Source organism: Psittacula echo, assembly GCF_963264785.1.
Source record: "Psittacula echo genome assembly, chromosome: 7".
Classification (NCBI taxonomy): domain Eukaryota; kingdom Metazoa; phylum Chordata; class Aves; order Psittaciformes; family Psittacidae; genus Psittacula; species Psittacula echo.
Genome location: NC_137740.1, coordinates 13,035,932 through 13,047,633, shown reverse-complemented (window position 1 = coordinate 13,047,633; position 11,702 = coordinate 13,035,932). Strand labels below are relative to the sequence as shown.

Genomic DNA, 11,702 nt, shown 5'->3' with positions numbered 1-11,702 from the left:
TGGGACAGTGTCATCAGTCCTGCTCAAACCTGCTTTTGCCTCCTTGACGGCAGAGCCCAGTAGCTGGATGGACAAGGAAGTGGGACCCAGTGCACACCACTGGCAGGCGGCACAGGGTGGGATGGAGTCGGAGCAGCCACTCCACGTCCTTGCAGCCCCCAACAGCCTGCTCTGCCCTGTCTTGCCCTGCCCCACACAGGGGCCTCCCTGGTTTCTCAGGGGATGTTTTTCTTCCTACCCCAGCCTCCCGGCATGCCGGTAGCCACAGGGGCAGGACGTGCTGCCTATCTGATAGGAGCAGTCTCTCTTGGCACTGCGGCTGGCGGTGGAGGGGCCGTGGCATGGTGGTTTTGGGCACAGGGAAGTGCCGGTGATGGGGCGGGGGGAGCCTCCAGCCAGGCTTCCTGAGCTGCACAGCCGCCACTTCCCAGATAAAGGTATCACCCGGAGGAGCCGCAGCAGCTCCCAGCAGGGTGCTGGGAAGGGCCAAGAGCAGCACACACGGCCCCGGCACACGGGTTGCAGGATGGCAGCCTGCCCGCGCCGGGGCCGGCTGCTCCCTCTGCTCCCTGCTGTTCTGCTCAGCTTCCACAGCCCGCTGTTGGCCACCGAGCCAGTGACATCCCAAGGTAGGTCCTTGGGGCCATTTTCTTCCTCAAAGGATGGGCCAGAGATGAAATGGCACACTGGGTACAGGCAGCAAACACCCCGTGGCAGCCAAAATCTGCAGGGTTGGGGAGGGAGCATCCCAGGAGGGTGTGCAGGGTGAGCAATGGAGAGCACTTCTGACCTGTGGGACACCCTGGGGTGCCCAGAGCAAAGGAACATCCCTGCTTTCTGCAGGTAGGACCTGGCAGCCCCTGGGTTCCCCTTTGGGATGCCAGCCTGTGGCTCCCAGTCCCACACAGGTAGCAGAGGGTCTCCCTGCGCATCAATAGTTCTTGGACCTAACAATATCAAGGGTCTGAGCCAAATTCAAGCTAACATCTGACAGCACAGCTCTGCACTGCGGATAACACAGCAGCCTTGCCAGGCTAATCCCAAAGCTCCTGTGCCAACCCTACTGTGATCTTACTGCCCTGATGAGCATCCTCAGCTCAAGCCTGTAGCTGGCCCCAGCATGGTTCCTTGCACCTGGCAGAGCCACTTCATGGTTTCTCCCGTTGAAGGCCTGTCCACACTTTCCTTGAGCCCCTCCTTGGCCCTTCTATCACTTCCAATACACCATAAAAAGCATTCACTGAACCAAATCCTGTTGATCTGCTCATCTGTCCAGCTCCACCCCAGGTTTCTGTCCACAGCAGGCTCAGGAGCACATTTTGAATCACCCCCATAGGGGCAGTGGGAAGAAGGTTGGGTTTGGGCTCATCATCCCTCTGCCCTCAGCTTGTGGGACATTGCTGTGCCCCAAGGGCTGCAGAGCTGTGTGGCCACTGTCCTAGGAAACAAAGCAAAGATGCTCTGATAGCCCACAGGACCAGTGTGGCTTCCCACTGATGCCATGGACCCCTTTGCCACCAGGCTGCTGGGACCCGGCCATCCCAACCCCTGGTGCTAGGACCTGGGGGGGTCACAGGGCCTGGCATGAGGCTTGGGGCAGGAGCAGTGGGGTGCAAAAAGAGAAGAGGAGGTGAGGGGCTGTGGTCTGTGGGGATGGGATGTGGGCTGGGGGAGGAAAGCAACATGGCTGGGAAAGGAGGAACAGGGCTGGGGGTCGGGGCAAGAGAAGGGACAGGAGAGCAGAGGGACACCGACATGACAAGGACGTTTGGCGACTGTCACTTACTCTTTGCCCAGGGTGGGCTCAACTGGCAGTGCAGGGGGTGTGCAGTAGAGGACGGATGCACATAGAGCACAGCCAGGCAATGGCAGGGGGTTTGTTGTGGGGCAGCCCCTGGGGAAGGGAGCATATCCCAGGAGGAAGAGGAGGAGGAGGGCTGGAGCAGGTCCCAGGGCAGAGGCAGTGGGGGAGAAAGGAGTGCTGGAGCAATGCTGGGGGCAGCAAGGCCACTTCTGTGCTTCACACATCTGCATCTTGGGGCTGTCCTCTTTTCCCTGACAATGGGAACTGGCACCCAAGTGTCAGCAAAGCCACCAGTGCTTGGGATGGAGATCCTGCAGGATGTGATGCTCTTGTTTATTCCTCCAACAACAGAGATAGCAGGTTGCTGAGTGGGGCAAATAAACCTGCTGCCCCTCAAGCAGTCCTGGGGCTGGGGTTTAAACATCCCCCTGCTCCGGACCACACATCCCCATGCCAGCCCAAAGGCTCTTTCCCTCTCCTGGGGCACTACTCCTCCTTATCTCACTTCCGCGCACCTTCCGGCATGAGCAGGGCAGGGGTGCTTCCTCTCGATCACTGGGCCCTGAGCCCCCCACCAACCACAGAGCTATTTCGGGATGTTTGTTTATCCCAAAGGACCCCATGTGCTGAGGAGGGGGGAGCAGTGGGGCCAGCCAGTGGGAGCCCTGCCACAAGCCAGGACCCCAGTGCAAGCCAGCAGCCAGCATGTACCCTATCCTTTCCCACTGTGCCAAGCTGTGCCTCAGTCCTGTCCATGTTGCCCCAGGTGCCTGCACAGACTGACCTCAGGTGGCAGCCAGCTAGTGAAACATGGGGTAGTGGGATGTAGATGGGATGGGGACAGGTTTGTGCCCAGGGGTTTCCTCATGCCCACACTCCTCCCAGATGCTGCACTGCTGGCAGGGGTGCCTGAGGACATCCTCTGCTTCACCCGCTCCTTTGAGGACCTCACCTGCTTCTGGGATGATGATGATGAGGAGGAGGAGGAGGCAGTGAGCAGGATGTGCCACTTTTACTACTGGTACAGCAGGTAGGAGGTGGTGGGGACACAGCCCAGTCTACCCCTCGCCCACACAGAGAGCAGCAGCGCTGCAGCTCTCCATCCATCCCACTCGCTCCCAGCTACAAGGAGAGATGGTGGAGGGCCCACGAGAGCTACACAGCAGCCACCGCACACCCCTTGGCTGTCCCTGAGTACCATGGGGATGGTGCCCTGCAATGGATGGGGTACAGGGAAGATGCTGGTGACACCGAAGGGCACCAGAGAGGTCCCCTCTCCTCCAGCCTGGTCCCAGGCAGAAGGCATGGAGTGCTGCAAGACCCTGCTCTATGTTCCTCAGGGACATGCCCACAGCGTGCACAGTCTCCACGTGGCGTCACGGGGCTGGCAAGACACGGCACGTCTGCATCTTCCCCAGCCAGGATGTGCGGCTCTTCACCCAGCTCCACCTCCGCGTCCTGGACGCCACCAACAACCAGACCAAGTACTGGCGGGACCTCAGCGTGGATGCAGTGGGTGAGTCCCTGCCACCAGGCAGTATCCCTGTGACACCAGGACAGTCCCCATACCTGGGTCCCCTGCCTTTCTGACCACCATGAGGGCTGGCAGCACCTTGGGGGACCTTCGCAGGACTGGGGGTGCCTAGACAGGGACTGCTGCAGGAAGGCAAACACCTGGCACGTTCCCCACAGGTCTCATCGCCCCCCCAGTGAACATCACGGCCCGCTGGGCTGGGGTTGCAGGGCAGCTCTGCGTGTCGTGGCAGCCACCACTCACCGACTTCCTGAACTTCTTCCTCTATGAGGTGCAGTTCTGCCCTGCCAGCTCCTCAGACATGTCCTGCAGCACCGCAGCAGGGCAGCGCCCTGGGGACCCCTCCATTGATCCAGTCATCAGTACCCATGCACCCACCACCGGGGCAGCTGCAGCCTCCCCAGGAGCGGGGCAGGTACACAGAGGGGACACAGATGGGCAGGGGGATTTAAGGGGGTGCAGCTGCTCCTCAGCCTGGCCCCTCTCCCACAGGGGCTGGTCCAGGCCAACACCTGGGTGGTTCTCCAGAACCTGCGGCCAGGGGTGAGGTACCACATCCAGGTGCGCAGCAAGCCTGACGGCACCTCCATGGATGGTGTCTGGGGACCATGGTCACAGGCAGTGGCTGCGGAGACACCCCACTCCTCTGGTGAGCAGCCATCCCCACCACTGCAGTGCTGGCAGGCACAGCGGGGAGGCACCCATGCCTGGGGCTGCAAGGGTTGGGGGGCCCGGGGCAGGTGAGGTGCAGCACACGAGTTTTGGGGGCACAAGGGGTAGCAGCCCCCTCCCTCCCCGGCTCTGTCTGCCCAGGGGACATCAGGCTGTGCTGCAGCACCCCTGACCTGCAGCACGTGCACTGTGAGTGGAACTGGGACACCGCAGAGCCCACCAGCTCTCACCAGCTCTTCTACCAGCAACCTCCAAGCGGGGCTGGCCCAAGGTAAGGGGCACGACAGGGACACGGTTCTCAGGCAGAGGGGTGGCACAGCCCAGTGTCCCATATCCCACTGTGCGCTCTGCTCTGCCCTGCCACCATGGACCTCACACCTACCCACCACTACTCCCAACCACACTGCCCCTCCAACTATGGGCAGCACTGGCTGTGGGGACAAGGGTGTCCCCAGAGCAGAGCTGGCAGTGGGTGAGGGGAGTTGGGCCACCACAGTGAGGCTGACTGGCTCCCTGCTCTTCACGCAGGGAAGATGCATGGCAGCAGTGTAAGGAGGTGAGCGTGGGGACGCTGGGCTCCCACACCTGCACATTCCAGCCCAGGGTTGACAGTGCCATCTCTGTCCTGGTGAATGTCACCCAGCCCCATCCACTGTCCACACTCAGCTACTTCAAGGAGCCCTTCTGGCTGCACCAGGCTGGTGAGTCTCATTGCCACCATGGCTCCTGCCATTGCCCATGCCTGGCTTACAGGGGACACAGCATTCTATGCCCCATTCCATGGCAGTGACATGTCCCCATCCCCAACAGTGCTCACAGAAGCCCCACAGATTGTGCAGGCAACAGTGTCACAGGGCCGGCTGAGCCTGCAGTGGCTACCACCCCTGGAGGTGCTGGCAGAGCAGCTGGACTACCAGGTCCGCTATGCTGTGGAGAACAGCCAGGACTGGAAGGTAAGGCATAGCCAGGGCTCCTCCAAGCAGCCCTGCCCACCTCTACTGCTGGCACACGGGCCACATGGCGTCAGGCAGGATGGACCCACACCCCAGTGCTTCCCTTTGGCCACCCCACAGCAGCTGTTTTCTCCAGCTCAGCTCTGCCCCGCAGGTCCTGCAAGTCCCACAGGCAGCCAGGAAAGAAGTCCTGGACCTACGGCCAGGTGCCCAGTACCATGCCCAGGTGCGGGCCCAGCCCAGCGGGCCGCGGTACCAGGGCAGCTGGAGTGCCTGGTCCAAGCCTGTCGTGGTTGATGCCATGGTCAATGCAGGTAAGGAACAGGGCAGAAGCAGAGGCTGCAGCCATCAGAGCCACAGGCTGAGGGTAGCAAACTGAGAGTGCTGCAAATGGGATAGAGAGCACCAGGTGAAGGTGGCAGGGCTGTGAAGGACTCAGCAGTGGCAGGTCTGGGGAGGACTACAGTGCCAGCGTTCCTCCGATGCAGGCTGGACTATCCCCAGTGTTACATTGGTGCTGCTGCTCTTCACAGGAGTGCTCCTGGGCTTGCGGTGCACCTTCCCCTCCCTCTACAGGTAAAGGCTGGGTCTGGGTCTGGGTGTGGGAGGGGTCCAGCACCAGATCAGGGGAGCACCAGGGCACCCCAGGACTGGGGTTTGCGTTCAACACCCCCTTTCCCGCACTCAGCAACATGAAGCAGAAACTCTGGCCCCCCGTCCCAGACCTGCACCGCGCACTGGGCAGTTTCCTTCAAGAAAGCAGCAAGCACGGCCAGGTGAGGGGGCCGGGGCAGGGTCCACCGCGGCCGAGCCGCCGCGGGGCAGCCCGAGGGGCAGGGCCCACCTCTCTGTGTTCCCCAGGCCAACGCCTTCTACAAGCAGCCGCCGGAGGAGGCTGTCCTGCCCTGCCTGCTGGAGGTGCTGCCCGGCCGGCGGGGGGAGGCGGGCGAGCCGCCGCCAGAGCACGCTGCGGACCGGCTGCCCAGCACCGACATCGCCAACCAGTCCTACCTGCTCATGAGCGGCTGGGAGCCCCGCGGGCCGCCCTGAGCCGCGCTCCCCGCCCGGACATAAACGAGACGCGCAAACACACGGTCTCCTCTCTCGTTGTCCACGCCCCGGGCACACAGGAAAGAAAAGCGACACTACCCACCCAGCACCCGTAGCCGCCCGGCGGGGAGAACCCCGCCCCTCCCGCGGATCAGCCAATCACGATGTGGCGCGCCGTGGTCGCCATGGCAGCGGGGAGCGGTTGGGTTTGAAGCAGCCAATGGGAGGAGCGGCCGCGCGGGGTTTAAATGCCATCGGGGAGTAGGGCTCCGCGAGCGTCAGTCACAGAGCGGAGGTGAGGGGCTGGGGACATGGGGGTGCGTCGTGAGGCGCAGGGGCACCTGAGGTGCGGCCATGGTGCATGGGAGGCTTAGCAGGTGTCCTGTGGTGGAGGAGCCCCTGGGGAGTGGCTGGGAGGGTGTACTGCGGTCGTGGAGAGGGCTCTGGGGAGCGGGGCGGGAAGGGTCTCCTGTGGTGGAGAGGGCTCCGAGGTGCAGCTGGGGGGGGACCTGGCGGAATAGGGCTGCAGCCCGGCCGGCTGATGTGGGTCCCGCTGACGCTGAGGTCCCGCAGCGCTCGCCATGGCACAGTTCGTGTTCGAGACGGATCTGCATGGGCTGCTGAAGCTGGACACGCCGATCCCCAATGCGCCGCCCGCGCGGTGGCAGCGCAAGGCCAAGGAGAGCGGCGACCCTGGGCCCGGGCCCGCCGCCATCATGTCGCCCATGAAGCCGCTCAATCGCTCCCACAGCTCCAGCAAGACGCCGTCCAGGACACCCGGTGAGCGGCGGCAACATAAGACAGGTCGGGTGGGGGAGCGTCGCCCTGGCTGCTTGCCTGCAGCCGTGGTGCTCTGAGCTCCGTGCCAGGCTGCCCTTCTGATAAGGCAGGACGAGGTGGGCTACATGGTGTGGCTCCTGAAGTCGCTCATCTTCTCCTCTCCAGTATGCGGAGGGCAGAGCTGTGTGCATTGAGGCTGGGTGATCCTCCAGCTGAGCCTTGCTGGCATAGATGAGTGTTTAGACAAGTGTGGGCAAAACGGTCTGCTGACAGCTTTACATGTTGTAACAGTATTTTTGTATCCTTCCCTTACCTGTGAACTCTGGGATTGTTTTTCTAGGCCCAAGGAGTTGTCTCCTGGCACTCCCTCACCTGAGCTTAGTGCATTTATATGGGGGGGGAGGGTGGGACAAAAATATGAATTAACTGTGACTGTGTGGTATGACTTGAGTCCTGCTTGTCTGCAGCATGTCTCACAGGTGTGATGTGGTAGAGTGCTGGGTTTGCTGTCTCTTGAAAGCTCTAATACAAGCTGTTCAATAGCTGTAAGACGATATTTGTATTTATTATATTTATAAATATAATATTTATGCATGTGAACACAGGTAAATCTGGATCCAAAATCCAGAGCACACCAACAAAGGCTGGAGGTGATCGCTACATTCCCAACCGCAGCACTATGCAGATGGACATGGCAAATTTCCTCCTAACAAAAGAGAATGACCCTGCTGAGGAGTCCCCTACCAAGAAGGTGAGCATGTTGCTAAGTTACAATTACTACAGTGATTACTATCAAACACCTAATCCTTCCTGGTCTTTTATAACTTATAAACTCAAAGTTCTATCAATGGGCACATGGGGTTGACAGTACCAGCCACCACTGCTTCCAGCTCTGGGCTTTAGGAGCCTCAGGTGAATGCTGTAGAGCCTGCAGATGGAACAGGCACTTAGTTGCTACACAGGAGCCTGAGTGTAGGTGCTCTACAGGGCTGTCTCCCTAGACACAGGGAAGAGCATAGTCTTACACCTCTGCCTCCACTCACTAGCCTGTGCTGCTTCTGGTAGCAAAATACAGCTTTGGGCTAATGAGGCTTTAAAATGTAGCAGGCTGCTACAAAGACACTAAGCTGTGAATGTGCACGGAGAAACTGCTGGTGGTGCTATTCTAGGACAATGTCTATAGGGGAGCTATTCTGGAATGTGTACACTGTTCTGAAAACTGTTTATGAAGCATTTGGTCCCTTAGGGCTGTGGCTTTCCCCATAGGCAATGAGACACTGAACTGGCCACTTTTGTGTATGAAAATATTGAGCTGGACAGTGTGCCAATGTCTGAGGAAAAACAGCTTTGATGTGCCTGCCTGTAGCTGACTCCCACAGCACAGTTTTACACCTCCTGGTTTTAAGAGAAAGGGGCTTGGGTGTATGCCTACCAGCTGCAGTCTTAAGTGCAGCATGGACTTTGTGTTTTCAATGCATCTCACTGAGGATGGCTTGTCTCCAGGAACAACAGAAAGCCTGGTCAGTGAATCTGAATGGCTTTGATATAGAAGAGGCAAAGATCCTCCGCCTCAGTGGAAAGCCACAGAATGCTCCAGAAGGTATGACACAGGGTTTGTGTGAGCTAACTCAGCTGGAGGGATCTGGGCAGAGGAGCAGCAACACAGAGGCCCTGTGTGTGGACATGGGAGAGATCAACTGGCTGTTTCTCAGGGTTCCTGTGTGCAGTGGGGTCTTCCTTCTCAGGGTTCTGGAGATTGTGGGGTGGCATAAGTTACAGTGAATTTGTTTACAGAAGTCAAAATGAGTGTTAATTCCTCACTTGTACAGCAGGTGGCAAAACTTCCTGAGGTCTGCAAAAGCTTCAAACTCTGCTGTGTACATGTAGTTGAACTGCCAGTAAACATAATGGGATACAGAAAGCCAAGTGCTTGTCAATTAAACCTATTCTTGTGAGTTAGGGAATCAGAGCTTACCCTGGTTCAGCAGTTCATGCTGCCAGTGATGAGCACAACTGCAGTCTTCTGAGTGCATTTCTTTCCTCAGGATTTCTTTTACATTGGAGGGGATTTCTAGTTGGGTGAACAGTGCTCAGCTGGGAGGAAACATTAACTCAGGTTAACAATTCTGTTCCTCTGCACACAGGCTATCAGAATAACCTGAAAGTGCTCTACAGTCAGAAAATAACACCTGGATCCAGCAGGAAGAATGGCAGATACATTTCCTCAATGCCAGACCGGATCCTGGATGCACCAGAGATCCGCAATGACTATTGTAAGTAGGCTGCAACATCGAGTGCCTGGGCATTGAGATCATTCCACACTAGAGCAAGATGCCTAGGTCCTGGTTCAGTACCTTATGCACCCCGACCAGTATTGACCACTTCTGGAGTGTCCCTTCGTAGCCTTTTAGGGAACAGTGGCCCAGAGTGCTGTGTAGGTGACTTGGATCAGGACTATCTGACTCCATTAGCTGGGTATGGTGACACCTAGAAGGCTGGTGAAGCAGTGGTGAAAGGCAGGGCTCTCTAGTAAACACAGTGTGACCTGCATTGCTCTTCCAAATTGCAGATCTGAATCTCATTGACTGGAGCTCTCAGAACTTCCTGGCAGTGGCTCTGGACAGCTCTGTCTATCTGTGGAATCACACCACTGGTGAGATTATCCAGCTGCTGCAGATGGAGCATCCAGATGATTATGTTTCTTCTGTGTCATGGATTAAAGAAGGAAACTACCTTGCTGTTGGCACAAGTAATGCTGAGGTCCAGGTGAGTGCAGGAGTAAAACTAGAGCTGCTTCCTAGGGACTGCCAGAGCTGGGGGACCTTGGGACAAAGGCTTGGCTAGCACTAGAAAAATGCAGTGCATCCTGACTTGCCTTGACTGGTGTGGCATGGAAATGTCCACATCCAGTGACCAACTGCAGCATGCAAGGCACAGATTGGTTTTAGGGTTTTTCTGACACCTGGAGTTGCCCTCTGCTCTGTAGGCATGAGATACCAATTCACTCTATGCCTGTGCTGATAGGGTTGAATGCCAGAGCCTGTGCAATGAGGTTCCTGGGCAAGGCAATAGAGCTAGGTTTCCTCATCCTCCAGATAATTTCTTGCTCTGCCTCTCTAGCTTTGGGACATACAGCAGCAGAAACGCCTCCGAAACATGACCAGCCATTCTTCACGTGTGGGCTCCCTCAGCTGGAACAGTTACATCCTGTCCAGGTAAAGCAGTGGGTGAAGGGCAGCATCCAACTGTTGCAGATTCCTATCTAGATCCGATTGGTGCAGGTTAGGGATGGCAGAGAGGAATTTCTGTCCTTGCTTGGGTTTCTTTTTACTCAGCCTGTTCTGTCGGGACAGTGGGGAGGAGGCCTCTCTGTTCTCTTGCCCTTTGTGCTGAAGTTGTGAAGAGCTTCTGTGGCTGCTTTGCTCACTCCAACAGGCCAGTGGCAGGTACAACAGTCTTGGAACAGCTCAAAAATGGTCTTTGGTGAAAACCTGCCTGACGCTGCAAGTCTTCTCTTTCTGCAGTGGGGCACGAACTGGCCACATCCACCACCATGATGTCAGAGTGGCTGAGCATCATGTGGCCACACTTGCTGGCCACACGCAGGAGGTGTGTGGACTCAAGTGGTCTCTAGATGGGCGCTACCTGGCTAGTGGTGGCAATGACAACCTGGTGAACATCTGGCCATGCACCCAGGGGGACAGTGGGGACTTTGCTCCTGTACAGACCTTCACTCAGCACCAGGGTGCTGTCAAGGTGAGTGCAAGGCTGCTGTGGGCACATGCCTGTATGCGAGGCAGGTGTGCAGCACTGGCTGTGCACAGGCTGCCCCTTGCATGTCTTAAGATGAACCCTTTTCTCTCAGGCTGTGGCATGGTGTCCGTGGCAGTCAAATGTTCTGGCCACCGGAGGTGGGACTAGTGACAGACATATCCGCATCTGGAATGTGTGTTCTGGCACCTGCCTCAGTGCTGTTGATGCCCACTCCCAGGTGAGACATGAACATCAGGTTGGAGATAAACATCTTCTGGCAGAACACCTGTACAGAGCTGCTGGCACCTGAGGCCCAGAGGCACAGGAGAGGAGGGGACCATGCTCACCTCTGGGTGGTGAGCATCAGCACAAGCAGCCTGTCTTACCTGCATTACGGCCTCTTCCCAGGTTTGTTCTATCCTGTGGTCAACAAACTACAAGGAGTTCATTTCAGGCCATGGCTTTGCACAGAATCAGCTGGTTATATGGAAGTATCCAACAATGGCCAAGGTCACTGAGCTGCGAGGTAAGCTGGGCCCCTCTGCCTTTGGAAGAGATGGGTGATAGAGGCTGGAGGCAGGTATAATCCTTGGTTAGAGCAGAGCTGTGGTCTAGCCTGGAGCATTACTGATGCAGAATGGTGTCCAGGAGCATGCTGCTAGCAGCAGCTGAGGAAACACTGCTGCTCCAAATGCATACCTGGGGTGTGAATTGATGCTGCTGCAGTATGGTGTGGAGATGGCTATGCAAGCTGGTGGGGAGTAATGTGGTAATCAGCCTAGCCCTAACTGCACACCACCTCCTCAGGTCACACTGCCAGAGTCTTGAACCTGACTATGAGCCCTGATGGTGCAACAGTGGCCTCAGCAGCTGCTGATGAAACGCTGCGGCTCTGGCGCTGTTTTGAGATGGACCCCATAAAGAAGAAAGAGAAAGAAAAGGCAAACAGTGCCAAAAGCAGCATCATTCACCAGGGCATACGCTGAGCGCTCAGGGCTGTTGTGGGGAGAGGGGCTTGGCTTGTTGTACAGTATTTTAAAAGTTAATAAACTGCTCTAGTTTGCTTTTTTTTGTTTTTATGGAGTCTGATGGAAGAGAAGCCCATGGCTCAAAGAACTGAGGTTTGCAATCTGGGCAAGTGGTGGAGCTCTTGCTC

General features: G+C 57.4%; 2 protein-coding genes across 5 annotated transcripts; both read left to right on the top strand.

Annotated features, from left to right (window-relative positions):
* The first annotated feature begins 344 nt into the window (after positions 1 to 344).
* MPL (MPL proto-oncogene, thrombopoietin receptor) lies at positions 345 to 6,283 on the top strand. Of its 4 annotated transcripts, XM_080623852.1 has the most exons (12): positions 345 to 629; positions 2,690 to 2,834; positions 3,145 to 3,320; positions 3,497 to 3,753; positions 3,831 to 3,987; positions 4,152 to 4,281; positions 4,539 to 4,711; positions 4,821 to 4,963; positions 5,118 to 5,277; positions 5,452 to 5,539; positions 5,652 to 5,739; positions 5,825 to 6,129. In XM_080623852.1, exons 1-12 carry the CDS (start codon positions 374 to 376, stop codon positions 6,011 to 6,013), a joined length of 1,962 nt encoding a protein of 653 aa, XP_080479978.1. In that variant the 5' UTR covers positions 345 to 373; the 3' UTR covers positions 6,014 to 6,129. The 4 variants fall into 4 exon arrangements, with proteins under 4 accessions (XP_080479978.1, XP_080479976.1, XP_080479977.1 ...); XM_080623850.1 differs by having other exon boundaries at positions 3,867 to 3,987; positions 5,652 to 6,280; XM_080623851.1 differs by having other exon boundaries at positions 5,497 to 5,539; positions 5,652 to 6,280.
* CDC20 (cell division cycle 20) lies at positions 6,192 to 11,577 on the top strand. The gene is made up of 11 exons (XM_080623857.1): positions 6,192 to 6,308; positions 6,587 to 6,793; positions 7,399 to 7,544; positions 8,297 to 8,393; positions 8,938 to 9,066; positions 9,363 to 9,559; positions 9,914 to 10,008; positions 10,318 to 10,549; positions 10,659 to 10,784; positions 10,955 to 11,072; positions 11,354 to 11,577. Exons 2-11 carry the CDS (start codon positions 6,595 to 6,597, stop codon positions 11,530 to 11,532), a joined length of 1,518 nt encoding a protein of 505 aa, XP_080479983.1. The 5' UTR covers positions 6,192 to 6,308; positions 6,587 to 6,594; the 3' UTR covers positions 11,533 to 11,577.
* The last annotated feature ends 125 nt before the right edge of the window (positions 11,578 to 11,702 follow it).

Bases quoted from the DNA above. Each gene is read 5' to 3' on its own strand.
- MPL (XM_080623850.1), top strand. From the start codon at position 374: ATGGGGCGGGGGGAGCCTCCAGCCAGGCTTCCTGAGCTGCACAGCCGC. The intron at 4,282-4,538 runs GTAAGGGGCACG...CTCTTCACGCAG, and splicing joins CCAAGCGGGGCTGGCCCAAG to GGAAGATGCATGGCAGCAGT. The intron at 5,540-5,651 runs GTAAAGGCTGGG...TCCCGCACTCAG, and splicing joins ACCTTCCCCTCCCTCTACAG to CAACATGAAGCAGAAACTCT.
- CDC20 (XM_080623857.1), top strand. From the start codon at position 6,595: ATGGCACAGTTCGTGTTCGAGACGGATCTGCATGGGCTGCTGAAGCTG. The intron at 7,545-8,296 runs GTGAGCATGTTG...GCTTGTCTCCAG, and splicing joins AGGAGTCCCCTACCAAGAAG to GAACAACAGAAAGCCTGGTC. The intron at 9,067-9,362 runs GTAAGTAGGCTG...TCCAAATTGCAG, and splicing joins AGAGATCCGCAATGACTATT to ATCTGAATCTCATTGACTGG.